Raw genomic sequence first — 27,852 nt, 5'->3', positions numbered from 1 at the left:
CGGAGTTCCGGGTTCGATCCGGGTGTTGTCTGTACGGAGAATGTACCTACTCTCTTTGACCGTGTGGGTTTTCCCCAGGTGCTCCGGTTTCATCCCACACTCCAAGACGTACAGGTCGGTAGGCTAATTGACTGGGTAAAGATTATAAATTGTCCCTAGTGTGTAGGATAATGCTAGTGTACGGGGTGATCGCTGATCGGCGTGGACTCGGTGGGCCGAAGGATCTGTTTCCGCACTGTATCTCTAAGAAAAACCATGGGAAGAGGAGAGGGCTGTTTTACACAGTAAGTTAGAATAATTGAATCATACAACACGGAAACGGTCCCTCGCTGACCATCTGGTCCATCTGACTGTGTTCCTATCTACACTAAACAGCTTTGCCTGCATTAGGTCCAGACTCCTCTACATCTCACTTATGCAAATACCTGTCCCAATACCTTTTAATTATTGTAATTGTATTGGTATTGGTTTATTATTGTCACATATACCAAGATACAGTGGCAAACTTTCTTTGCATGCTATCCATTCAAATCATATTGTACACAAGTACACAAGTACACAAGTACAATCAAGTCATGTACAAGTACATAATGCAAAGAGAAAGATACCAGTTTTGTTTAGTTTTGTTTATTGTCACATGTACCGGGGTACAGTGAAAAGCTTTTGTTGCGTGCAGAGTGCAGAATATAGCATTGCAGCATTACAGTGCTACAGTTACAGGGAAAAAGTCCCAGGTCCAGAATAAGGTAGGTTGGAAGATTGGGACTTTGGCCAATTATTGGCCAAGTATTCACATACAAGGAATATGTTTCTATGTTTCTATGACTACACCCTAGCGTATGGGGGGACTGTTCACTAGTCTGATAACCACAGGATAGAAACTGTTCCTGAATTTGGTGATACATGCTTTCAAGCACTTGTACCTTCTGTCCGACAGGAAAGAAGAGAATGACCGGGGCGAAAATGGTTATGTTGGCTGCTCTCCTGAGGCAGCATGAAGTGTAGATGGAGTCGATGGTGGGGAGGCTGGTCTGTGTGATGGATTGGGCTACATCCACAACTTTCTGCAAATTCCTGCGGTCTTGGGCAGAGCTGTTGCCAAACTAAGCTGTGATGTATCCCAATAGGAATTTTTGCAAGGTGCATCTGTTGGTCTGAGTCATTGGAGACATGCCAAACATTTGTCGTCTACTGAGGAAGTAGAGGTATTGGTGTACTTCCTTGGCCGTAGCTTCAAAATGATTAGTCCAGAAAAAATTGTTGCCGACTCCAAATTAATAATATTGGGCATGTCAGAACATTACCTAAAACTCACAATAAACCAAAGAAATTTCCTTGATTACAGTATAATAATTGGGAAAAAATTGATATAAAAATTTTGGAAAAACCCAACAACCCCCACAATCAAGATGTGGATTATGGAGATGTCGGAGACTTTACATTTGGAAAAAATTAGATATGTCTTAATTGACAAACCAGAATTATTCATTAGAATATGGTCTCCATTTATAGATTACTTGAAGGGGTAGATCGGACCGGCACGGAGGCCGGACTGAAGCCTGAACCCAGGACTAGATGAATAGTTGTGTTCTCTGACCTACGGACCTAACTCCCAAGTTGTATTATTGATAGTTTATTCTATTTTTCTAATTTCTTTTTTTTTTCTTTCTTTCTTTTTTTCTATCTATAAATATAAATAAATAATTAGAGGCAATGTTAATATGTAACCGATAAAGGAGGATCCCAGCTACTTTGGTAACTGGGTCCCTGGAAACCTGGATACTTAATATGTAACCGTTAAACAAAGTCTGTACTGGTTTGGACTATGATATGCAGATGCCTCTAATAAAAAATTATTTTTTTAAAAAAAGAAAAGAAAAAATTGTTGGTTATATTTACACATAGGAACTTGAAGCTCTCGGCATTTTCTACCTTGGGACCATTGATGCTGACATTGAGGGAGAAGGTTGTTGTCTTAACATCATGTTACTAAGCTCTCTATCTCCTTCTGGTACATTGTTTGAAATATGTCCCACTATGGTGATGTCACCTTAATTATTAAGGGTTTGGACAGGCTAGAGGCAGGAAACATGTTCCCGATGTTGGGGGAGTCAAGAACCAGGGGCCATAGTTTAAGAATAAGGGGTAAGCCATATAGAACAATGAGGGAAAACAGAGGGTTGTGAATTTGTGGAATTCTCTGCCTCAGAAGTGGAGGCCAATTCTCTGGATGCTTTCCAGAGAGAGTTAAGTTTAAGTTTAAGTTTATTGGCCAAGTATTCACATACAAGGAATTTGCCTTGGTGCTCCGCCCGCAAGTGTGAACATGACAGTTAGGAATGACACATAGAACATTAAACATTAATAATAAAACATTATTGATTAAACAAGTGAATTAAATAAAATACCAGAGCAAAAGGAGTCTACAGATTTTTTTTTTTTTTTTTTTTTTTTAAATATTATTTATTAGAAGTAGACATATTATAAAATGTAGTTACATATTATAGTAAAAAAACTTTTCATATACATCAGTCATACATTATTAAAATTTTCCATTATCAATTACTTCTGCTTCTAGTGTTTTTATTTTTTATAGAAAGAGGGAGAAAGAGAGGGTAGAAAGTTACAAATAAAAAAGAAAGCAAAAAAAACACAACAGAAAAACAAGGGAGGTGGAATGTAATACGTCAATGGAGATAGGTTCGTAAGTTATAAAGTATAGCTTTTCATCTGTTCCTGAGTTCAAGTTTCAGTTGGGTCCTCGTGCTGTGCCAATCTATCCCTTCAGATAGTTAATGAATGGAGCCCAAATTTTATGGAAAAGATCTTGTTTGTCCATTAAGACAAGTCTAATTCTTTCTAAGTATAGGGTCTCCGACATTTCCGTAATCCACATTTTAATTGTGGGGGTTGTAGGGCCTTTCCAAAATGTTAATGTTAATTTTTTCCCGGTTATTATACTGTAGTTGAGGAAATTTCTTTGGTTTGTTGTGAGTGTTAAGCTTTGGTCTGATATTCCAAGTATTATTAATTTTGTAGGTACACAAAATTGCTGGGGAAACTCAGCGGGTGCAGCAGCATCTATGGAGCGAAGGAAATAGGCGACGTTTCGGGCCGAAACCCTTCTTCAGAAAATTATTAATTTTGTGTCTGGGTCCAGTTTTGTATTAATAACTTCTGAAGTTATTTCAAAAATATCAGTCCAGAAATGTTTAAGTTTTATACAGTTTGCAAACGTATGTGTTAAATTAGCCTCTAGATGTAGACATTTATCACAAATAGGAGAGATTTGTGGGAAGATTCTATTTAGTTTTATTTTAGAGTAGTGTAGTCTATGTAAGACCTTGAATTGTATTAAAGTATGTCTGGCATTTAATGAACATTGATGTATTTGTTGTAAACTTTCGTCCCACATATCTTTCGTGATAGGGTGACCTATTTCATTTTCCCATTTGTATCTATATGGTTCGGTCGGTGGTACCTCGTTGTTTAGTAGGGTGTTATAAATATAAGCTGTTAGTTTTTCAGTATTAGGATGCTTGTTCAAACATTCATCAAGAATTTCTGATTCCCTATTCCTGTAGACTTGTGTATTAGATTTAACATAATCTCTAATTTGTAGATATCTGAAGAAATTATTTGAGTGTAGTCCATAATTCTGTTGTAACTCTTGAAATGAAAGAAAAGTACCTTTCCGATAAAGATGTCCTATATTTTTGATTCCATAATTTTTCCATTGTGTGAAACCTTTGTCCATAAAGGATGATTTGAATAAAGGATTATTTACAATGGGAAGGCAGAGTGGTATATTATTCAATTTTAAATCTTTTTTTATTTGTTTAGATTTTTGGTTATTGAGTAGAGCTACTACTCGTGGAAAAGAAGTAATTCAAAGAGGGAAGTGATTCAAAGAGTGTGTGGCCAGGGTGAGAGGGGTCAGAGATGATCTTACCCACTTGCTTCCTGGCCCTTGCAGTGTACAGTTCGTCAATGGAAGGAAGGTAGACAAAAATGCTGGAGAAACTCAGCGGGTGAGATAGCCTCTATGAAGCGAAGGAATAGGCGACTTTTCAGGTCGAGACCCTTCGTCAGACTGATGTGGGGAGGGGGGGGGGGGAGGGAGTGAAAGGAAGAGGTGGAGAAAGTAGGCTGTGGGAGATCTGGGAAGGGGAGGGGGAGAAAGCAAGGACTACCTGAAATTGGAGGTCAATGTTCATACCGCTGGGATGTAAACTACCCAAGCGAAATATGAGGGTTGCCCCTCCAATTTGCGGTGGGACTCACTCTAGCCAAGGAGGAGGCCCAGGACAGAAAGGTCGGATTCAGAATGGGAAGGGGAGTTGAAGTACTGAGCACCGGGAGATCAGGTTGGTTATTGCGAAATGAGCGGAGGTGTTGGGCGAAGCGATCGCCAAGCCTGCGCTTGGTCTCACCAATGTAGAGCAGTTGACACCTGGAACAACTGATGCAATACATGAGGTTGGAGGAGGTGCAGGTGAGCCTCTGCCTCACCTGGAAAGACTGCTTGGGTCCTTGGATGGAGTCGAGGGGGGAGAAGTAAAGCGACAAGTGTAGCATTTCCTGCGATTGCAAGGGAAAGTACCAGGGGAGGGGTAGCTTGGGTGTAAAGGGACGAGTTGACCAGGGAGTTACGGAGGGAACGGTCTCTGCAGAAAGCCGAAAGGGGTGGAGATGGGAAGATGTGGCCAGTGGTGGGATCCCGTTGGAGGTGGCGAAAATGTCGGAGGATTAAATGGAGGGAAGGTTGCAGCCAATAACCTTCTCAGTTGATCAGACGATTTGCTGCAGCCTCCGGATGTCGTGCTTGGTGGATGAGCCAAACCAGACCATGATGGAGAAGGTGAGGACAGACTCTCCGATGGCCGTGTAGAATTGGACCATCATTGCCTGTGGCAGATTGTGCTTCCTCAGCTGCCGACGGGAGTACATCATCTTTAGTGCCTTTTTGACTGTGGAGTCAAGATACTTTATCTTTAGTTAGAGCTCTTAAAGATAGCGGAGTCAGGGGATATGGCGAGAAAGCAGGAATGGGGGGTACTGATTGTTGATGATTAGCCATGATCATATTGAATGGCGGTGCTGGCCAGAAGGGCCGAATGGCCTACTCCTGCACCTATTGTCTAATGTCTATTGTCACCAGCAAACATGTAAATGGATTTAGAGCAGAATATGGCTGCACAGTCTCGAGTGTGTAGGGATTATAGTAAGGGGCTGAGAATGCATCCTTGTGGTACACCAGTGTTGAGTATTAGCGTGGAGGATGTTTTGTCACCTATCGTCACTGATTGTCTATGGTTAGGAAGGTGAGGATCGATTGGCAGAGGAGGCCGCTGACTCCAATGTCCACGTTGAGGAAATGTGGTTGGCTGGGATTACAAGGGTTCTAAGTGGAGATCAAGTTGATAAACAGAAGTCTGGCATAGGTGTCCTTGTGATCTAGATGTTCCAGCGATGCTTGGAGGGTTAGGGAGATGGTGTGTCCCGTGAACCTGCAGACTGAATGGATCAAGGCTGTCTGGAGGCTGGAGTAAATGTGCACTATGACCAGCCTCTCAAAGCACTTCCCCCGTCTCCACCAACACTGGCCGCTCGTTCCAGATTTTCATCACCCTTTATGTGAAAAAGCTAACCCTCAGATCTGATAGACACAAAAAGCTGGAGTAAAACAGCGGGTCAGACTGCATCTCTGGAGAAAAGGAATAGGTGACATCTTGAGTCAAGACCCTTCTTCAGTCCCAAAATGACCTGAAACATCCTCTATTCCTTTTCTCCAGAGATGTTGCCTGTCCCGCTGAGTTACTCCAGCTTTGTGTGTCTATCTTCATTTTAAACCAGCATCTGAAGTTCCTTCCTACACATAGGATTTATAACAGTCTGGTACTTTCATAGTCATCATTGCATTTGAAACACGTCTTAGGGTTAATTTTCCAGTGACAGAGGCCCCCCACTAATCTACTGCCCATTGAAACTGCAGTTCCTTCTAACATCCAGCACAATGGGTCAAATAGTCTCTACACCTCCTGCGATGTGTGAATCGACAATACAAACCCAGAAAAGGTCAATAATTCTTGACTCACCTTTTCCAGAACAGATTAATCCACCGGGAGACTCGCACAGGCCCTTACTCTGCTGCTCCGACATACTGCAGTCTCTGGGAATTTCACAGTGTTTCCCAAACCATTCATCATCGCAGACACACCTCCCACACGAGCAGATGCCATTCCCTGTGGGAAGATATGGCCAGGATCAGCAGATGTCAGAGACTGGGGGGGGGGGGGGGGGGGGGGGGAGAAATTTACTGTCTGTTACAAACACTTGATATGTGTGGGAACATTGGCTCCCATTGGACCCATCTGTGTGGAGATTGTGGTCGACAGTGGTCCAGAGACAGACGTCACATAGAAACATAGAAAATAGGTGCAGGAGTAGGCCATTCGGCCCTTCGAGCCAGCACCGCCATTCAATATGATCATGGCTGATCATCCAACTCAGTATCCCATCCCTGCCTTCTCTACATACACCCTGATCCCTTTAGCCACTAGGGTCACATCTAACCCTCTTAAATTTAGCCAATGAACTGGCCTCAACTACCTTCTGTGGCAGAGAATTCCACAGATTCACCACTCTCTGTGTAAAAAATGATTTTCTCATCTCGGTCCTAAAAGACTTCCCTCTTATCCTTAAACTGTGACCCCTAGTTCTGGACTTCCCCAACATTGGGAATAATCTTCCTGCATCTAGCCTGTCCAACCCCTTAAGAATTTTATACGTTTCTATCAGATTCATATAAGTTTCTATAAGATTCATATAAGTTTCTATAAGATTCTATAAGTTTCACCACAGGGATCTTCCTCACAGCTAGGTTTAGTTGCAACTGAGCACACTAGCTCCATGACAACAGGAACCCATTTGATATATCACACAGTAATATTTGAGAAATTTCCAGTCTCCTAAATTGGTTTCTTTATTGACTTACAGTTCATCAAGCTTGTCTATAATCGACGGTTGTACCCATCCATATTGTTTAATCAAGGACAATAAAAAGATTCAATGAGTTCAGTCGCCTCGACATTTCTGGATCCTGTTCCTGATTACAGAGCATTTGAATATCTAATTATCTGCCCTAATGATCTAATACTGTACAGTGTACACAGCGACTGGGCAGAACATTGCTTGTAACAAGTTAGTATGTATAGCACAGTAGAGAGAGGCACAGGAACCTTTAATTGAATCTATTGAGCAATTAAAGCGATCCAATGATCTTTTTGCTGTGTTTGTGCAAAGGTTGCATGTGAAGGCCAGCAGTCAGTCAAAGAGACACTGTATTCAGAAGCATAGGCCACGCTGCTTTACCTTACAACCAATCAGACAATGGTTTATTATCGTTTAAAGGAATTCCTTCTTTGCAGGCGGTTGTTGAGTGGATAGGTCATCTAACCTGCAGTGTTTTTACCAATCTCACTTGAAATTGATCATTTTGGTTTCTTTCTTAGTCGAATACTTCCTCAAACGTGACAACCCCAGAGAGCTTTGCTGCCTAAATGCTCAGTCACCCAGTCAAGATCAAGTCAGAGAAAGCCCCCTCAAGGTCATTCTCTTCCTCATCATCTTGGTCTTATAGAGTTCATAAACTCAGCTGACTGGCTCCATTTACCTTGATGAAATTGTTGTTTTGGTACATGGAGAATGGAGCAGGCTTGTCCCCCCCCCCCCCCCCCCCCCCCCCCCCCCCCCCCCAAGTAAGTTCTCACCATGCATTTCCCCTAACTGAGTTCATCTCTAATTCTCCAACCCTTCCCCCTGACCTGAGACAGGCATTAACGCTGTGCTTGCTGAACTATCTCAGCTCTCTGAACAGCTATGCCTAGTTTCTCACCCTTGTTTTCAACACTTTTCCTCCTCTTCCCTTCTTTGTAACCTTCTCCAACTGCTTCCATTCAGGCCTGTTGGCATCCCATATTCCCACCACTGGCAGCTGCGCCTTCAACAACCTGAGCCTCGAGCTTTGGCATTTCCTCCAAAGCCTCTTGGCCTCCCGCACCTTTATGATAGTCCAAAATCTTTGATAGAGCATTTGGTCACCTACGCTGGTATTCCCTTGTGTGTTAACTATTGTTTGATTGCATTTCTGTGACTCACCTTGGCATGTTTTGTTACATTAACAGTGCTAAATAAATACCATCTGCTTTTGTTGATATTTTCATCCAAACAATGCATTCATAATTTATTTTATAAATTACCATTCAAATCATAATCAGGTACATGAATAAGAAAGATTTAGAAACATAGAAAATAGGTTCAGGAGTAGGCCATTTGGCCCTTCCAGCCAGCACCGCCAATCAATATGATCATAGATGAGCATCCAAAATCAGTACCCCGTTCCTGCTTTCTCCCCATATCCATTGATTGCATTAGCCCTAATAGTTATACCTAACTCTCTCTTGAAAACATCCAGTGAATTGGCCTCTTTCTCCAACATCCAGTGAATTGGCTAAACACAGGCAAATGGGACTCGCTGATTTGTAAAACCAGGTTGGCATGGTCATGCTGGGCCAAAGGGCTGTTTTGTAGCTCTATGACTCTATGAGAGTTTCTTATCTTAGAGCGGCACAAAGGCACAGCTGGTAGAGCTGCAATCTCACAGATCCAGAGATCCAGGTACGATCCTGACCTCGATTCTGTGCGTGTGGAGTCTACACGTTCATCCAGTAACCATGTGGGTTTCCTCTGAGTGCTTCCACGCCTAAAAGACGTGTGGGTTTGTAAGTTAATCGGCCTCTGTTAATTGCCCCAAGCAGTTGGCAAAAGTGTGATAATATCCAACTGGTGTGAATGGGTGATCGATGGTCAGTGGTGGGCCAAAGGACCTGCCTACATCTTGTGTCTTTCAATCAATCAATCAAAACAAAACACAGAAGGAGGCCATTCAGCCCATCAGGCCCATGCTGACTCTCAGGGGAGCAATCCTACCAGGCTCTCACTCCCTCATTATCTGCCTGTAACTCCACAATTTATTCTCTATATAATACCCATCAACTACTTGTTGATTGCTTTTGCCACTTGGACCCACTTGGACCCATTAGTCTACTCTCAACGTCATGCCCATGGTTGTAGGCTGGTGGAGTTGTGCTCTTTTTGATTGTATGACTGCATGGTAACTCATTTCACTGCACCTTAATTGGTGCATGTGACAAATAAACTCGAACCTTGAACCTTGAACCTTACGCTGGTGGAATTGCTGCATATGTAATCGGAAGAGCTTTATTTTTCCCCATGTACTGGCAGGAAGTGAAGCAACATCCCCAGGCCTCGCCTGAACTCTTTCTTCCCGTGGAAACCTCCAGCATCTCACGGCATCTGTATCTCTTTGAACTGCAGCTTCAGCACGTCCAAAACTCTTCACAGCCAATCAAGCGTGTGGTGCCACCGAATGATTAAATAAGATCCCACAAAGAGCAAGGTGAAAATGACTGGGTAATGAGAGACGGATAATAGCTGGGAATTCAGAACTATTCTGCCAAGCAGCATCATATCCATCTGTCAGGTCAGAGTGAGCCTTAGATTAACATCACAGTCAAAACCCAGCATCTCCGACTGTGCGGCACTTCCTTGGTCCTGCACTGAGCTTCAGTCTGGGCTTTGTCCCTCTGGAGTGAGACTTGAACCACATCTTCAGATTCAGGCAAAGCTGCCGAGAGAGAGCCACAACATTGGAAATGCCATCTATTGATACTCACCTTCACCAGCATCACTATAACCTGGTCGTTACCACAAAGCTGTATGTGAGAGCTCGCTGTCTACAAATTGGCTGGTGCGTTTCCTATATCACAACATGATCACGGGTCGCAAACTTCTGCATAGGGGGCATCCTGAATTCACAGAGCCTACCTCCACAGAGAATAGAGCAGGGCCATTTGCCCATCAATCTCTAGGTATACACTAATCCTCCTTGGTTCTCCCCACGTTCTTATCAACTCCCCCAACCCTGGTTCTCCCACCCACCTATACACGATTTATGGACAATTTATAATGGCCAATTAACTTCCCAACCCGTTCAGCTTTTCACATGAAGTATTTTTGTTGTTAACAGTGTGTCTTACAGGGTAATATGTTTACATATCTGAGGCGGATTTCCTTATGCAGAATCTTCAGAATTCACTACCCAGGAGTGCTGTGTAGGTTCACTCACTGAGTTCATTCACTTATTTCTGGATATTAAAGGAATATGGGGGAAAAGGCAGGAAAGTGGAAGAATGGCCATTATCTTGATGAATGACGGAACTGGTTGGAAGGGCTGAATGGGCTCGTCCTGCTCCAATTTCCCATGTTCTTGTGTTGGAAGTTCTTCATGTGGTGATGTAACTCTCAACCAGTTGTGGGAAAACAGCTATAAGGAAGCAGCTGCTCAGACAGATCTCAAAAGATCCACCATTATTCCTGCCGTTGGGATGTAATGTTGAGGATTTATAAGGCACTGGAATTGTGAGCCAGTTTTGGGACCCATCTTTGAGGAAGTGCTGGTGTTGGAGATAGTCCAGAGGAGGTTTACGAGAATAATCCCAGGAATGGTTGGGTTAACGTATGATGAGCATTTGACGGCACTGGGCCTGTACTCGCTAGAATTAACCGTATAGTGAAAGGCCTGGATAGAGTGGATATAGAGAGGATGTTTCTACTGGGTGAAGTCTAGGATCAGAGGCCATAGCCTCAGAATAAAAGGACTTACCTTTAGGAAGATGATGAGGAATTTCTTTAGTCAGAGGGTGTTAAATAAGTGGAATTCATTATCATAGGAGGCGAAGTAAATGAGGAGATTGGCGGAGATTGACAGATTCTTGATTAATATGGGTGTCAGAGGTTATAGGGAGAAGGCAGGAGAATGGGGTTGAGAGGGAAAGATAGATCAGCCATGATTGAATGGCGGAGTAGATTTGATGGGCTGAATTGTACCCAAAACTTAGAACATGAACTTTGTTGAGGATTCTGGTAGAACGGACATGGGTGGGGTCAATTAAACGCTGGCATGGAATCAGGTTACTGCTCGCTGGAGTGAGACTGGGCATGCTCTGGAATAACACCCGACGACCTCACACATCACGGGGAGGAATCAACCAACTCACCGCCACAGATGATCCCATCACTGTCCTCGCACTGGCGATCATCACACTCGCAGTGTTTCCCATACACTCTGTCATCCCCAGGGGGAAAGCAGGAGCACAATCCACACTGGCATTTTCCTGGAGGGAGATCAATCGCAGGGTTAGTCGCCTTGAACCCAGTGGTCATCGTCACTGACACACACTTTGGCTAATACCCAGAGGCAAGGCAGAGCCAAGATTCACCGTCACCCTGTGAGTTCAGGATATTGCTGCATTAATACTTTATTGCCGATTAAACTCCTGCAAAAAAAAGTGTACGCTGATGCTTAATGACATAAGGTACCTCCTAATGAAATGCTGATTGTTCATGACCACCAATTAACCTTTATGACCCAGAAAGAGAACAGTTAAATATGTGAATCACATTCCAGCTGCTGACAATTTTACACCGCGTAAAATATGGAACTAGACATTCTCGGTGCTTTATTTCTTTCTCAGTCTTTCTTTCCCTCACTTTATGTCTTTTCTTCACATATCTTTCACCCAATTTCCATCTCCTGCATTCCTCTGTTTCCCTTTCAATCCTTAAATCTTATTGGTAAAGAAGACAGTGAAAGTTCTATCGTTCACCTGGGCCTCAAATCCTCGCCCCCCCCACCCCCCGACCCCTGCACCCCATCCGCCCCCCCCCCCCCCCCCCCACATTCCTTGTATAACCATGTGCCTATCTAAAAGCCTCTAACATGCCACTATCATATCCGCCTCCACCACCATACCAGCTGTGTGTTCTTGCCACCTACCAATCTGTGTAAAAAGCTTACTCCACATATCTCCTTTCAACTTTTCATCATGTTGACGACATGGTAAAAGAACTATGGTTCACAGCCTGAGAAGAAACACACTTCTTTGAAATAGTAGCTGGGACATCTTGGATTTACACCTCATTGAAAAGGCAACACCTCTCTCAGGTAACATACTCCTTTTTATGGATATTTATGGATTTATGGATAGGACAGGTTTGGAGGGATATGGACCAAGCGCAGGCAATTGTGACTGGTGCAGCTGGGACATTGTTGGCCAGTGTGGGCAAGTTGGGCCGAAGGGCCTGTTTCCACACTGTATCAGTCTATGACTCCCTCAGCACAGGGAGTGACACCATTGGATTTAGTGCTCAAGTCGACTTGAACCCACAACCTTCTGACCATGGGGTCAGAGTGCAACACACTGGATTGATCAACAAAGCCAAGACCTCTGTTTCTGTGATGTGTTCATAAGTTATAGGAGCAGAATTAGGATATACGGCCCATCAAGTCTACTCTGCCATTCAATCATGGCTGATCTATCTTTCCCTCAACCCCATTCTCATGCATTCTTCCTATAACCTCTGACATCCATACCAATCAAGAATCTAATCATCTCCACCCATAAATATTCATGACTTGGCCTCCACAACATTCACTGGCAATGAATTCCGCAGATTCACCACTCTCTGACTAAAGACATTCCCCCACATTCCTTTTATTCTGAGGCTATGGTCTCTGGTATTAGACTCTCCCATGGGTGGAAACATCCTGTAAACTCCACTTAAACCACTGGCAAATCAAGGAGATAAAGAGGTTTGATCTGCAGATGTATTTGATGTGAACGGCCTTCATATCTGTACATGGTGAAGTGCTGTGGCAGTTGTTAATGTGAAACTGGTTGAGTTGTTACGATCAGTCAAGGAGGCAGTGATGAAGAGCCTCTCTCTCTACGCGATGACCTTGCAAGAGTCTCTCAGTCCCTGGCATCGTTAAAATATACAGAAGATGAAATGAACGATATTTTTGCTCAGCCATTGCAAGTGAAGCTTGGAGCTCACTAATTCACCAACGGAAACCACTTTTGATCAATGTTACTGCAGAGAATATGGGCTGAGCTCTTAAACCCTGCGGTTTTCTCGAGTTTGCTCAGTCTGTCTCACCTAGCACGTGGCTGGTAGAATTGAACAGAGGAGTTTAAGACTAAAGGCTTGGATAGAGTGGATGTGGAGAGGATGTTTCCACTAGTGGTAGAGTCTAGGACCAGGGGGTGCAGCCTCAGAATAAAAGGACGTCCCTTTAGGAAGAGGATGAGGAGTCATTTCTTTAGTCAGAGGGTGGTGAATCAGTAGAATTCATTGCCACAGAAGGCTGTGAAGGCCAAGGTAATGGATATATTTAAGGCAGGATAGATAGATTCTTGATTAGTATGGGTGTCAGGGGTTACGGGGAGAAGGCAGGAGAATGGGGTTGAGAGGGAGAGATAGATCAGTTACCGCCGCACTCCCTGCCCAATGCTAGTCTCATTGCCTGGAATAGAGAGCCAATTTAGTTTACTTTAGAGATACAGCATGAAAATTGGCCACTTGGCCCACCTGAGTCCACACCAACCATCAATCACCCATTCACACTGGTTCTCTGTTATCCCACTTTCTCATCCATTCCCTACGTACGAGGGGCAATTTTACAGAGCTAATAAATCCACACGCCTTTTGAATGTGGGAGGAAATACACACGGTCGCAGGGAGAATGTGCAAACTCCACACAGACAGCACCCGAGGTCAGGATCAACTCCCGCCCGGTCTCTACCAACTGCATCACTGTGCTGTCCATTCCTCTGACATCCTACAGAAAATAAGGGAAGCTGTAAACTGCATGCAAGTTGTAGCAATTATCCCAGGAACATTAATTAGCTGGTATTCCTGATCTACAGCTCAACAGCTTTCTGCAAAACCCGGGCAGGGTTATGTTAACCTAGGCTCCGGTCAATATGTCACCATATGCTTTTTAACAGATTTGTAACCTTTACACAGGCAACTAATCATCACTTCTCACATGAAACAAACTACAAATACTCCGTAGCAACCATTGATTGTCAAGAGCACTTCGCTTTTCACAAAACTGGAGATATTATTTTATTGAGACCTATTTTAGCCTCACTGAGTATTGCCTGTAATTAGGCAGCTATGAGTCACATATCATTTGACCTGCATGCAAAACCGCACGCAGGTCCACTGGAAAGGACACGGACAATGGAATGAACAACCTCCTCATAGAACAAAAGATAGACACAAAAAGCTGGAGTAACTCAGCAGGACAGGCAGCATCTCTGGAGAGAAGGAATGGGTGACGTTTCGGGTTGAGACCCTTTGCTCCTCAGGACTGAAAAAGGGTCTCGACCTGAAACGTCACCCATGATTTAAACCATGCTGATTTAAACCAGCATCTGCAGTTCCTTCCTACATACTCCTCATAGAACAGTCATTTTAGGGCCCAGTTCAATCTTTTTGCTATGAAAATGATGGCAATATAATAGAAAAAGTGAAAGGGAATTCATTGCCACAGAACCCTGTGGAGGCCAGGACAATAGATATTTTTAAGGCGGAGATTGATAGATTCTTGATTAGTACGGGTATCAGGGGTTATGGGGAGAAGGCAGGAGAATGGGGATGAGAGGGAAAGATAGATCAACCATGACTGAATAGCAGAGTAGACATGATGGGCTGAATGGCCTAATTATGCTCCTATAATTTATGAACATTTGACCAGGCAAGAATGATCAGAGCGATTAAATGTTTTGGGCAGGAACCCTGGCTGAGATATACGAACCATCATTACACAAGGATAAGGTGCCAGGACACTGGAGAGGAGTTAATGTTGTGCCTCTATTTACTAAAAGCTGCAAGGAGAAGCCTGGGAACTATGGACTATGCCCATATTCTCTGCAGTAACATTGATCAATAAGACTAACATCTGTGGTAGGTAAGTTGCCGCAGGACTAACTCTCCCCACAGTGCAGTGCTTCCTCAGAACAGCCCATCCAATTGTGTGACAATCCCTTTGTACCGCTCCTCCCTTAGTGTGGAGCTTCCTTATTACTGCCCCTACCACAGTGCTGCGCTCCCTCCGTTCTACCCCTCCTACAGTGCGGCACTCCCTCAGCTCTGCCCCATCTCCAGCATGGCACCCCTCCAGTGTGGCACACCCTCAGCCTCAATGCCAAGTTTCTACATCCACTTAAGGTGATATTCCAGTACCAGATTTCTGAGTGGATCTTACATAGAAACATAGAAAATAGGGGCAGGAGTAGGCCATTCGGCCCTTCAAGCGTGCACCGCCATTCAATATGATCATGGCTGATCATCCAACTCAGTATTCTGTACCTGCCTTCTCTCCATACCTCCTGATCCCTTTAGCCACAAGGGCCACATCTAACTTCCTCTTAAATGTAGCCAATGAACTGGCCTCAACTACATTCTGTGGCAGAGAATTCCAGAGATTCACCACTCTCTGTGTGAAAAATGTTTTCCTTATCTTGGTCCTAAAAAACTTCCCCCTTACCCTTAAACTGTGACCCCTTGTTCTGGACTTCCCCAACATCGGGAACAATCTTCCTGCATCTAGCCTGTCCAACCCATTAAGAATTTTGTAAGTTTCTATAAGTTTCTATCTTGCTTGATCAGTGCTCATGTGCATATTAAGTTGCTCATCAACTTGGCCTCGGACGGCATGATCAGCAACTTATCCGTACTGCAACTGATGCAAGATCCCTCACTTGTAGCCATGAGATCCTGCTGCCGATTGTGCATTCCCCGAGTTACAGTTCTCTCTCTTCTCAGCAGAGCGACTGATCTCTGTAAAAGCAGACACCTGCCCGAGGTCGTCATCAAATATTACCCGTTATAAATCGTTATTGCAGTCACTTTTGTCCAGATGATTCTCTGTCAACTTATCTTTTAGTTCTTACTGGTTAAGGAGATGAGACTAAAATTCTCAGATGATTCATCCACAGTCTACATTTAAATTGCCCCTTTAATGCTGCAAGTCCCTCAAGCCACTGTTCAGCACCATTACCGAACAACATCTGCTTTCCAGCAAGAGGAGATATCAGTACCAGCATCTTCCCAGTGCTGACTAAGAGTTTTCGTCCTGAAAGGTTAAGCTCTGTTTTTCTTCGCACAGAAACAGCCTGACATGCTGAGTGTCCCCAGCATTTTCTGTTTTATTTAAGCAACTACGAACTTAGAACAGAGAGAGAGATTATAAGATACCTTCTTAAGGGGGAGAGAGAGAGAGCGGGGAGAAATTTTGAGGAGAATGGGGCATCCCAGAACTTGGGACCTGGCAGCTGAAGGCACAGCCACCAGTGGAGGATGCACAATGGGGCAGAACTGGAGATGCAAAGATCGTGGAGAGCTATAGGGCTAGGAGAGGCAAGAATGGGGTTAGGAGGGAGCAATAGATCAGCCATGATAGAATGGCGGAGTAGACTTGATGGGCCAAATGGCCCAATTCTACACCTGTCACTTATGACCTTATGATCACTGAGATTTGGAAACAATACTAGATTAAAGATGCAGCCGATTGAGGTAACCAGCTAGAATTCTACCATTGTTCAGTGGCTATTCATTGTTTGTACCTGCCTTTGAAATTAATTTATCAACAGAATGAACTTTAGAGGTAATGAACAACATGCAAATATCAAAAGAGTGTATTTAGCATTGCAGAATGCGAATACATTTCAAAGGCTTTATAGTATTAATTTCTAAAATGGAAAATTCATAGCAATGTTAGTGAACAGGACTCAAACATAGGATAGAAACATAGAAACATAGAAAATAGGTGCAGGAGTAGGCCATTCGGCCCTTCGAGCCTGCACCGCCATTCAATATGATCATGGCTGATCATCCAACTCAGTATCCTGTACCTGCCTTCTCTCTATACCCCCTGATACCTTTAGCCACAAGGGCCACATCTAACTCCCTCTTAAATATAGCCAATGAACTGGCCTCAACTACCTTCTGTGGCAGAGAATTCCAGAGATTCACCACTCTCTGTGTGAAAAATGTTTTTCTCATCTCGGTCCTAAAAGATTTCCCCCTTATCCTTAAACTGTGACCCCTTGTTCTGGACTTCCCCAACATCGGGAACAATCTTCCTGCATCTAGCCTGTCCAACCCCTTAAGAATTTTGTAAGTTTCTATAACATCCCCCCTCAATCTTCTAAATTCTAGCAACTACAAGCCGAGGCTATCCAGTCTTTCTTCATATGAAAGTCCTGACATCCCAGGAATCAGTCTGGTGAACCTTCTCTGCACTCCCTCTATGGCAAGAATGTCTTTCCACCAGAAGGCTTGCCAATCTCATGCCGACAATTAGAGAGGCCTCTGAATATCCAGGCCAGACATCCCCATATAACAGACAGCTGTAGAAGGAAAATCAACTCCCAGGACAACTTTACAGAACATGAGCCAAGGCAACAGTTGTCAAATTTGAGGGGCAAGGAAAAAATAACAACAAATCCCTCTTCCAATAGAATCTCAGTGTTGAAATCTCTTTCAGCGAGTTCCATATGGCCCCCATCCATTTAAAGTGGAGCTTCTTAAGATCAATGGGCCAAATTATAGAGACACATTGCATTCACCAATCTTTAGGTTAATCTTGAGTTGAAGATTGAAGTGACAATTATTTTAAAAACAATTAAAGGAACTGATTAGACAAAGACAAATTTGTCTTTTTGCCACTGGGAGCCCAGGATTCAAAGATCCTTCATTTTTGAACCAACAGCTTAGATTCAGGATTCATCACCTGAGATGCAGCAGTTTGTTTGGGCGGAGGACTAAGGGTTAGGGACCAGGGTGGAGTTAATCTGGAGATCAGTTATAATCTAATTGAATGACTGATTGGTTTCCTCCATTTGCTGCATTGCTAATGCTGATTGCCATTGGATATGCTGGCATTATGGGCAAGGGGTGGTTCAAAAGGGACTTTGTTATTTCTGCGATGAGGGGTGTGTCCTATCAGTAGATCTATGGAGTTTAGAAGAATGAGGAGTGATCATACTGAAAAAACAATTTGGTGGAATCACTCCTCATTCTTCTAAACTCCAATATCTTACTAAAGGGACACAATAGAGTGATGTTGAATGTTGATGTTTCCACTGATGACAAATGAGGCAGCATAAATAAATACCAGATCAAGGGATGGCGAATCACTGAAATTCACTACACTGGAGGGTTGTGGAGCCTAGAAGGTAGATTACTGATAATCAAGAAACTGAGATCTATGGGGAACTGGCACAGAAATTCGGTCTGCAATAGATCACATTGAATTGTGGGGCGGGCTTGAGGGGTCGAGTGGTCTACTCTGCTTCTGTTTTCTTATTCTTTTATGATCCATGGCTTGCCGTTCCATGATAGGCAATCAAGATTGTAAATCAACACCAATGTTACAAGAGGTTTGAATGGAAGGGATTACTCCTCGGTTGCAGAAGTACTTCAGTGTCTGCATCCTCACAACTCCCATCTCACTATTTATATTGCTGAAAACTTTGGCCACAAAGTGCTACCTCATTTTGTGTGTAATACGACAGAACAAGGTCATATCGTTTTGCCATAAGTTCCTGGGAGAGGTATTCTCCAGCGGAAAATCCGCTGAAAATTGAAAATCCTTCATCCTGTGCAGAAGATATTTGCTCTCTTTGAAGATGTCTGTGGAATAGACTCTGACAACAATTTACTTCCATTTCTTCTCTCTTACCTGTACTTAAAACCAGGCACGGAAATCATTGTCAAAACATGCGGAGGACACAATTTCTTGGCGGCCGCTCGCGAATGCGCACACAAGCGAGGCTTCAGCCGTGGGCCCTGTGGACGGTAACATCAGGAGCTGGCCTGGTTGATGACCGACTCTGAACTCCAGCAACAGCAGCTTCGTCCGCCCAAAATCGTGGGGCTTGAATCGGCCCGTTCAGGGGGTCTTTCATTGGCCGGCGGGGCTTCAACATCGGGAGCCTCCATCGCCTCGATGCAGCAGTTTGATATTAAGCCGTGCCAGGTGCTGAAAGGCCCCGCGAACGGGCCGATTCAGCCCTTAGAAAGCGGCTGATAAAGTTTGGATAACAAAATATGGGAGGGGGGGGATCGTCCCGCACCTCTCTACGTGGGGGGGACGTCCCCCTGTCCCCCCCCCCCAGGATTTCCGCCCCCTGCTTAAAACTCAATCTTGCATTAATTACCCTGGCACTGAATCTTACTGTCGCAAGTGTTACAAAGGATGGACCAATGGGTGCTGCATTACAGACTCCGCGCCATGAGTCAGGTACACAGTGAATCTGACACCTCAATGTTAAAATCATTATTAAAACATAGTTTTCCGCGAGACTTTAATATAATGAGGATTATGTGGCATTATAACTTTGCCTGGAGGGAAAGGCGGGGAAGTGCGATTCTGTAATTATACATCCAATGCATAAGAAAACTCACAACTAAAAAGTCTGTGGGAAAAGTCTCAGATCCCTGTAGGTTAAAGTAGTTTGGTAACTGGAAACAATGTAAGAAGTGGAAGGAGGAGAAGGCCATTCAGCCCTTTGAGACTACTCCTCATTTCCAAACCATGACAGATCTTTTAACTCACCACCTCTTTCCTGCACTGATCCCATAAATGAACAGCTAAGCTCAGACAGCCTTGGCTTACGCGATCTCCCGGTTGCCAAACATTTTAATTCCCCTTCCCCTTCCCATACTGATCTTTCTGTCCTGGGCCACCTCCACTGTTCGAGTGAGGCCATACGTAAATTGGTGGGACAGTACCTCATATTTTGCTTTGGATTTAGAATTTAGAAGATTGAGGGGGGATCTTATAGAAACTTACAACATTCTTAAGGGGTTGGACAGGCTAGATGAAGGAAGATTGTTCCTGATGTTGGGGAAGTCCAGAACAAGGGGTCACAGTTTAAGGATAAGGGGGAAATCTTTTAGGACTGAGATGAGAAAAACATTTTTAACACAGAGAATGGTGATTCTCTGGAACCCACAGAATGTAGTTGGGGCCAGTTCATTGGCTATATTTAAGAGGGAGTTAGATGTGACCCTTGTGGCTAAAGGGATCAGGGGGTATGGAGAGAAGGCAGGTACAGGATACTGAGTTGGATGATCAGCCATGATCATATTGAATGGCGGTGCAGGCTCGAAGGGCCGAATGGCCTACTCCTGCACCTATTTTCTATGTTTCTATGTTTCTATGACCACTTACAACCCAACGGCATGAATATAGATTTTTCTAATTTCATGCAACCCTTGCATTCCCTCTCTCTCCATCCCTCCCCCACTCTAGCCGTCCTGCTAGTTTCACTGTTCGTATCCCTTCGTTATCACCTCTGCCAGCAATGGACCATTGTGGGCTTTGCCTATTGAGTCATCGATGCTGGCTTGGATTTGTTCTCTACTTTTTCATACCTCTAGTTTCCCTCTCCCCTGAATCTCAGTCTGAAGAAGGGTCTCGACCCGAAACGACACTTATTCCTTTTCTTCAGAGATGCTGCCTGACCCGCTGAGTTCCGTCAGCATTTTGTCTCTATTTTCCATATCCTCTGATTACCTTAATACCTGAAACCCTTTTAATCTCTGCCTGGATTGTGAAATGGTTAGGTCTTTGCAGCCTCTTGGGTGGAGAAGCCTTGGGACATCCAGAGTTTAGCAAAAAAGATGGCGGACTGCAGGAGTGGGGCGCCGTTGTGTATGGCTGCTCTGCCTGCAGTCCGTCCTTTCACCCTTTTTTATTTTTATTTTTAGTCCTGTTACTACAAAATGTTTGTTGGAGGTCTTCTTTTATGTGGTGGGTGGGGGGAGGGGAAGGGGGAAACTTTTCCTGGTCCCTACCTGGTCGGAGAGGCGGTTTCCCTCCGAGCTGCTTCTTCGCCCCTTCCTCGCGGCCTACCATCAGACTGTTGCAGCGTTTCCTGTCGGGATTGGCCGGGACTACAGCCTGGGCGGCAGTGCAGCGCTGGGACACCAACACAGAGTAGGTGATGCCTTACCGGGTCACCGTGCGGTAAGCTCCGGAGTACTGTGACCGCCGACCAACATCCGAGGAGCTGTGGCTGCGGAGCGTCCGGTCGCAGGCGGCGCTGGATTTAAACACCGCGGAGCCTGTGATTCGAGATCACCAGAGTCGGAGCTCCAACCAGCGCGGTCTGAAGACTTCGGGTGCCGCGGTCTCCGGGGAGGAAGCAGCCGCTCCAGACATTTCCAAGCCGCTGAGGAGTGTTCACCCGATGCCGGCATTCCAGCTTTCTGGCAAGAGGGCCTGAAAACATCGGACTGGCTGCGGAGGCCACAAATAGGCCCCGACCTCGGGTGATCACAGAGGGAGAGGACTGAACTTTCTGATGCCTTTCTCCACAGTGGAAATGTTTTATTCTGTTGTGGGGGGACGTTTGTGTTGAATTATACAATATGTTGTGTCATTTTTTTTAATTTTAATTTTTCTATGGATGTACGGAAGCTTAATTATTTTTTTTTCTATGTAAAGCACTTTGGTCTCAACGCGAGTTGATTTAAACGTGCTATACAAATACATTTACTTTACTTTACTACTTACAACAAAAAAAATGCTGGAGAAAATCAAGTCATTTTTTGAAAAATCTTTCTGGTTGGAGGGAGTGTGAGTGTCTCCCTGCAGTGCTATCGCACCTGGCAGATGGTTCTAGAAGCAAGCTGGCTGGGGAAGATATCTCGCTCTGCCAGGAACTGCAGGAACCGTTGGAGTGGTTTTGTGGAAGTGACTGTGAGGTCGAGTGGAGGAGACCCAGGGAAATAGAAGATACACAATCTGTGAAGCAGTCATTTGTTTGCACGATATCTTAAAACAAACCTGATTTTAATTTGAAAGAGATTTAAATCTAAATTACATACTTTCATTTGGAATCTTCAGCATCAAATGTATTAAAATAAAGGAACAATTTTGAATTAATTCCAGTTAATAGTTACAATTAATTCCAGTCAGTAAATCACAGCCGGTGCTAATTTACTGCCTCATTAGTGCTGCTCTAACTGCTGTCAGGACTCCCCAACTCCAGAATCCTGTGGTTCCCATACGAACAGCTCAGGAATGAATGAAGAACTTAGCTCCAAAACAAAAAAAACCATGCTGTTGAAGGGACTCACCCAGCGGGTCAGGCAGCATCTGTGAATGAGAAAGGACACGTGTCTGTGCTAGCGGATCTGGGTGAGAAGATGGTTGAATAGCAGGGGAGGCGTAGGAATCACAGAGGGTGAGCTCTGTGTTGGGGAGAGGAGGAGAACTTCTTCAAGGACGACACAAGAGACTGCAGCCTGAAGAAGGGTCCTGACCAAAAACATGGTGTGTAGGAAGGAACTGCAGATGCCGGTTTACACCGAAGATAGACACAAAATGCTGGAGTAACTCAGTGGGACAGGCGGCATCTCTGGAGAGAAGGAATAGTATGTCCTTTTCCCACCACAGAATCGGGCTGGCCTATTGAGTAGCACAAACTTCAAAAGGAGTGTTCAATGAGATGTCATAGAAACATAGAAACATAGAAATTAGGTGCAGGAGTAGGCCATTCGGCCCTTCGAGCCTGCACCGCCATTCAATATGATCATGGCTGATCATCCAACTCAGTATCCCGTACCTGCCTTCTCTCCATACCCTCTGATTCCCTTAGCCACAAGGGCCACATCTAACTCCCTCTTAAATATAGCCAATGAACTGGCCTCGACTACCCTCTGTGGCAGAGAGTTCTAGAGATTCACCACTCTCTGTGTGAAAAAAGTTCTTCTCATCTCGGTTTTAAAGGATTTCCCCCTTATCCTTAAGCTGTGACCCCTTGTCCTGGACTTCCCCAACATCGGGAGCAATCTTCCTGCATCTAGCCTGTCCAACCCCTTAAGAATTTTATAAATTTCTATAAGATCCCCTCTCAATCTCCTAAATTCTAGAGAGTATAAACCAAGTCTATCCAGTCTTTCTTCATAAGACAGTCCTGACATCCCAGGAATCAGTCTGGTGAACCTTCTCTGCACTCCCTCTATGGCAATAATGTCCTTCCTCAGAATTGGAGACCAAAACTGTACGCAATACTCCAGGTGTGGTCTCACCAAGACCCTGTACAACTGCAGTAGAACCTCCCTGCTCCTATACTCAAATCCTTTTGCTATGAAAGCTAACGTACCATTCGCTTTCTTCACTGCCTGCTGCACCTGCATGCCTACTTTCAATGACTGGTGTACCATGACACCCAGGTCTCGCTGCATCTCCCCTTTTCCTAAACGGCCACCATTTAGATAATAGTCTGCTTTCCTGTTTTTGCCACCAAAATGGATAACCTCACATTTATCCACATTATACTGCATTTGCCAAACATTTGCCCACTCACCCAGCCTATCCAAGTCACCTTGCAGTCTCCTAGCATCCTCCTCACAGCTAACACTGCCCCCCAGCTTAGTGTCATCCGCAAACTTGGAGATATTGCCTTCAATTCCCTCATCCAGATCATTAATATATATTGTAAATAGCTGGGGTCCCAGCACTGAGCCTTGCGGTACCCCACTAGTCACTGCCTGCCATTGTGAAAAGGACCCGTTTACTCCTACTCTTTGCTTCCTGTTTGCCAGCCAGTTCTCTATCCACATCAATACTGAACCCCCAATGCTGTGTGCTTTAAGTTTGTATACTAATCTCTTATGTGGGACCTTGTCGAAAGCCTTCTGGAAGTCCAGATACACCACATCCACTGGTTCTCCCCTATCCACGCTACTAGTTACATCCTCGAAAAATTCTATAAGATTCGTCAGACATGATTTACCTTTTGTAAATCCATGCTGACTTTGTCCAATGATTTCACCACTTTCCAAATGTGCTGCTATCCCATCTTTAATAACTGACTCTAGCAGTTTCCCCACTACTGATGTTAGACTAACTGGTCTGTAATTCCCAGTTTTCTCTCTCCCTCCCTTCTTAAAAAGTGGGGTTACGTTTGCTACCCGCCAATCCTCAGGAACTACTCCAGAAATGTATTTATTTATTTATTTATTTATTTATTTCTGTATTTATTTATTTATTTATTCCGAACAAGTAAAGACATTAACGACATTAATATTAACAAAATCGAAATTATCAAACAATTGGACATTACAATCAATATTTACAAATCAATGAGAAGAACAAAATCAAAGTTCCAATGTCCAACTCTGTGTCTGTACAAACTCGAAAAGGAGTGAGAAGAAGAATAACTTATTAAATCTCACCCCTTTTCCCCAACACTTCTACCATATTTAAAAATCAATTCATTACTAATAATAATACTACCCTAGGCAATTTCCCATAATACCTACAGACATATATATACATACAACTATTATGTACATACAAACTTCATAACTGAAGTACCCAAACATAAGTAAACAATAGTAAAGCAATAGATAAACACTAACCCCACACTTGTCAACCATCCCCTCCATCCCTGTACCCCTTGAGAATTATTTTTTTATATATCATTTTAAAATGATTCATGTTTGTGCATTGCTTCAATTCCCCGTTCAATTTATTCCACACTCCTACTCCACAAACCGAAATACAAAAGGTTTTTCTAGTCGTACGGACTTTTTGTTTCTTAAAGTTAAATATTCCTCTTAAATTGTAACCCCCCACACGCTCGTTAAATAATTTTTGAATGTTTCCAGGTACATTTTTATTTTTGGCCCTAAACATTATCTGAGCTGTTTTGAATGTAACCAAATCTTCTAATTTTAATAATTTTGACTCTAAAAATAATGGATTTGTATGACCCAAATACTTAGCATTATGGATAATACGAATTGCTCTTTTTTGCATCATGGTTAATGAGTGTATCGAATTTTTATAGTTATTACCCCAGACTTCTGCACAATAATTTAAGTAGGGTAAAATCAATGAACAATAAAGAATACGGAGTGATTTGTAATCCAGAGCTTGCTTGGCTTTGTATAATACAGAGATACTTTTTGACAATTTTAATTTTACATGTTTAATATGTGATTTCCAGCTTATTTTATCGTCAATTATAACCCCAAGAAATTTATTTTCATGCACTCTTTCAACTTCCACCCCATTTATCTTTATACTTACTAGTGTATTTATTCTACAATTACCAAATAACATTATTTTAGTTTTACTCAGATTTAATGAAATTTTATTCCTATCAAACCATATTTTCAATTTACCCATTTCTTTTATTATTTTATCCAATAGCTGTTTTAATAGCAGAATCTAAAGAGTTTTGAAAGATTATTACTAATGCATCCATTATTTCTGGAGCTACTTCCTTAAGTACTCTGGGATGCAGCCTATCTGGCCCTGGGGATTTAACGGCCTTTAATCCATTCAATTTACCCAACACCACTTCCCGGCTAACCTGGATTTCACTCAATTCCTCCAACTCCTTTGACCCGCGGTCCCCTGCTATTTCCGGCAGATTATTTATGTCTTCCTTAGTGAAGACGGAACCAAAGTAGTTATTCAATTGGTCCGCCATATCCTTGTTCCCCATGATCAACTCACCTGTTTCTGACTGCAAGGGACCTACATTTGTTTTAACTACTCTCTTTCTTTTCACATATCTATAAAAACTTTTGCAGTCAGTTTTTATGTTCCTTGCCAGTTTTCTTTCATAATCTATTTTTCCTTTCCTAATTAAGCCCTTTGTCCTCCTCTGCTGGTCTCTGAATTTCTCCCAGTCCTCCGGTATGCTGCTTTTTCTGGCTAATTTGTACGCATCATCCTTCGCTTTGATACTATCCCTGATTTCGCTTGTTATCCACGGATGCACTACCTTCCCTGATTTATTCTTTTGCCAAACTGGGATGAACAATTTTTGTAGTTCATCCATGCAGTCTTTAAATGTCTTCCATTGCATATCCACCGTCAACCCTTTTAGAATTAATTGCCAGTCAATCTTGGCCAATTCACGTCTCATACCCTCAAAGTTACCTTTCTTTAAGTTCAGAACCATTGTTTCTGAATTAACAATGTCACTCTCCATCCTAATGAAGAACTCAACCATATTATGGTCACTCTTGCCCAAGGGGGCACGTACAACAAGACTGCTAACTAACCCTTCCTCATTACTCAATACCCAGTCTAAAATAGCCTGCTCTCTCGTTGGTTCCTCTACATGTTGATTTAGATAACTATTCCGCATACATTCCAAGAAATCCTCTTCCTCAGCACCCCTGCCAATTTGATTCACCCAATCTATATGTAGATTGGAGTCACCCATTATAACGGTTTTGCCTTTGTCGCACGCATTTCTAATTTCCTGTTTGATACCATCTCCAACTTCACTACTACTGTTAGGTGGCCTGTACACAACACCCACCAGCGTTTTCTGCCCCTTAGTGTTTCGCAGCTCTACCCATACCGATGTCACAATGGATCAGTAAAAATGGAGACGCGAGAGACTGCAGATGCTGCAAACTTGAGCAAAACACAAACTGCAAGAGGAACTCTGCAGGTCAGGCAGCATCTGTGGAGGGGCGGTATGCAGGGAGTACTGTACCGTGGGAGAAGTAGTACTGAGTGAGCCCCACACAGTTGGAACGGTAGTGGAGAGTGTCACACAATGGGAGGGGCAGTACTTAGGGAGCTCTGCACTTTTTTTTATCATACAAATACTTTGTCAAAAAATAAAAATAAACAGACAGAGTATTAACACAATCAAAGACTGCCTATGTTGACAGTTTACAAACAAACGATCATCAAATTGATATATCGGCAACTTTGTCAACAAAACACTTGATCTCCCGCGGCGACCAGCGTTCACGGAATGCCTCCAAAGTCCCCGTGGACACCGCATATTCCCTCTCCATAGACACGCGGGCACGGACGTAGGCCCGGAAAAGGGGCAGGCAGTCAACCCTGGTGCGGCCATCGACTACCCGCTGCCTGGACCCATGAATGACCATCTTGGCCAGGCCCAGGAGCAGATGGACAGGGAGATCCTCCCCCCCCTCCCTCCCGACCTTCTCCCCTCTGTGAGAGGGGCAGTACTGAGGGAGTGCTGCATTGTGGGAGGGGCAGTACTGAGGGATTGCCACAATGTGGGTGTCTGGGGGGCTGTATTGAGCAAAGATCCTATAGTGGAGAGATAGGATCTTTGGTATTGAGGGAATACTGCACTGTGGGAGGGGCAGGACTGAGGGAGTGCTGCACCATCAAAGATACAGGAAAGAGAACTGAGAGTTCTTAGAAAAGAGGCACTGGCTGGGCATCTCAACCCTCGCTGCTGTGTCAAGCAGAGGATGAAATCCACTGCACATTTTGATGAAGAATAATGGAGTTCGCCCCAGAGATGGATAGACCAATACTGTAGATTGTAATGTGTAGAAAGTAACTGCAGATGCGGGTATATACCGAAGATAGACACAAAGTGCTGGAGTAAATCAGCATGCCAGGCAGCATCTCTGAAGAAAAATGATGGGTGACCTTGTGGGTCGGGACCCGTTTTGAGTCGGGTCTGAAGAGGGGTTCCGACCTGAAATGCATCCCATCCTTTTTCTCCAGAGATGCTGCCTGACTTGTTGAGTTACTCCAGCACTCTATGCCTATCTTTAGGTAGTAATATTAGGTATTTAGATGAGAGAGAACTGAGGGAGGTGGGTTTATGGAGGAAAATGCTGCTGAGGGAAGAGACCAGTCAGAATCAATAAATGGAAGTATGGGCATGAGGGACAGAATGGACTGCTATTGGTTTTGTTCCTTAAATCCTTATGTCCTGATCAATACTTATCACTTCACCAAGATCTTGAAATGACTTGGCTTTACTCTTAAGGTCATAGGGAATAGTAGAATTAGGCCATTCGGCCCATCAAGTCTACTCCGCCTTTCAATCATGGCTGATCTATCTCTTTCTCCTAACTCCATTCTCAAGCCTT

General features: G+C 43.7%; 1 protein-coding gene across 2 annotated transcripts in view; it reads right to left on the bottom strand.

Moving 5' to 3' along the window:
- Positions 1–27,852, bottom strand: part of itgbl1 (integrin subunit beta like 1) — a 150,340-nt gene that overhangs the window by 19,531 nt on the left and 102,957 nt on the right. For both annotated transcript variants that reach the window (XM_033023103.1, XM_033023104.1), the window contains exons 8-9: positions 11,142–11,258; positions 6,099–6,245 (exon numbers count right to left, since the gene is read on the bottom strand). In XM_033023103.1, the coding sequence (XP_032878994.1) occupies positions 6,099–6,245; positions 11,142–11,258 (264 nt within the window). The remainder of the gene's footprint in view (positions 1–6,098; positions 6,246–11,141; positions 11,259–27,852) is intronic.

This window comes from Amblyraja radiata, chromosome 6 (genome assembly GCF_010909765.2).
Source record: "Amblyraja radiata isolate CabotCenter1 chromosome 6, sAmbRad1.1.pri, whole genome shotgun sequence".
NCBI lineage: Eukaryota > Metazoa > Chordata > Chondrichthyes > Rajiformes > Rajidae > Amblyraja > Amblyraja radiata.
The sequence above is the reverse complement of the archived record's forward strand: the minus strand, read 5'-3'. Positions and strand labels throughout refer to the sequence as shown.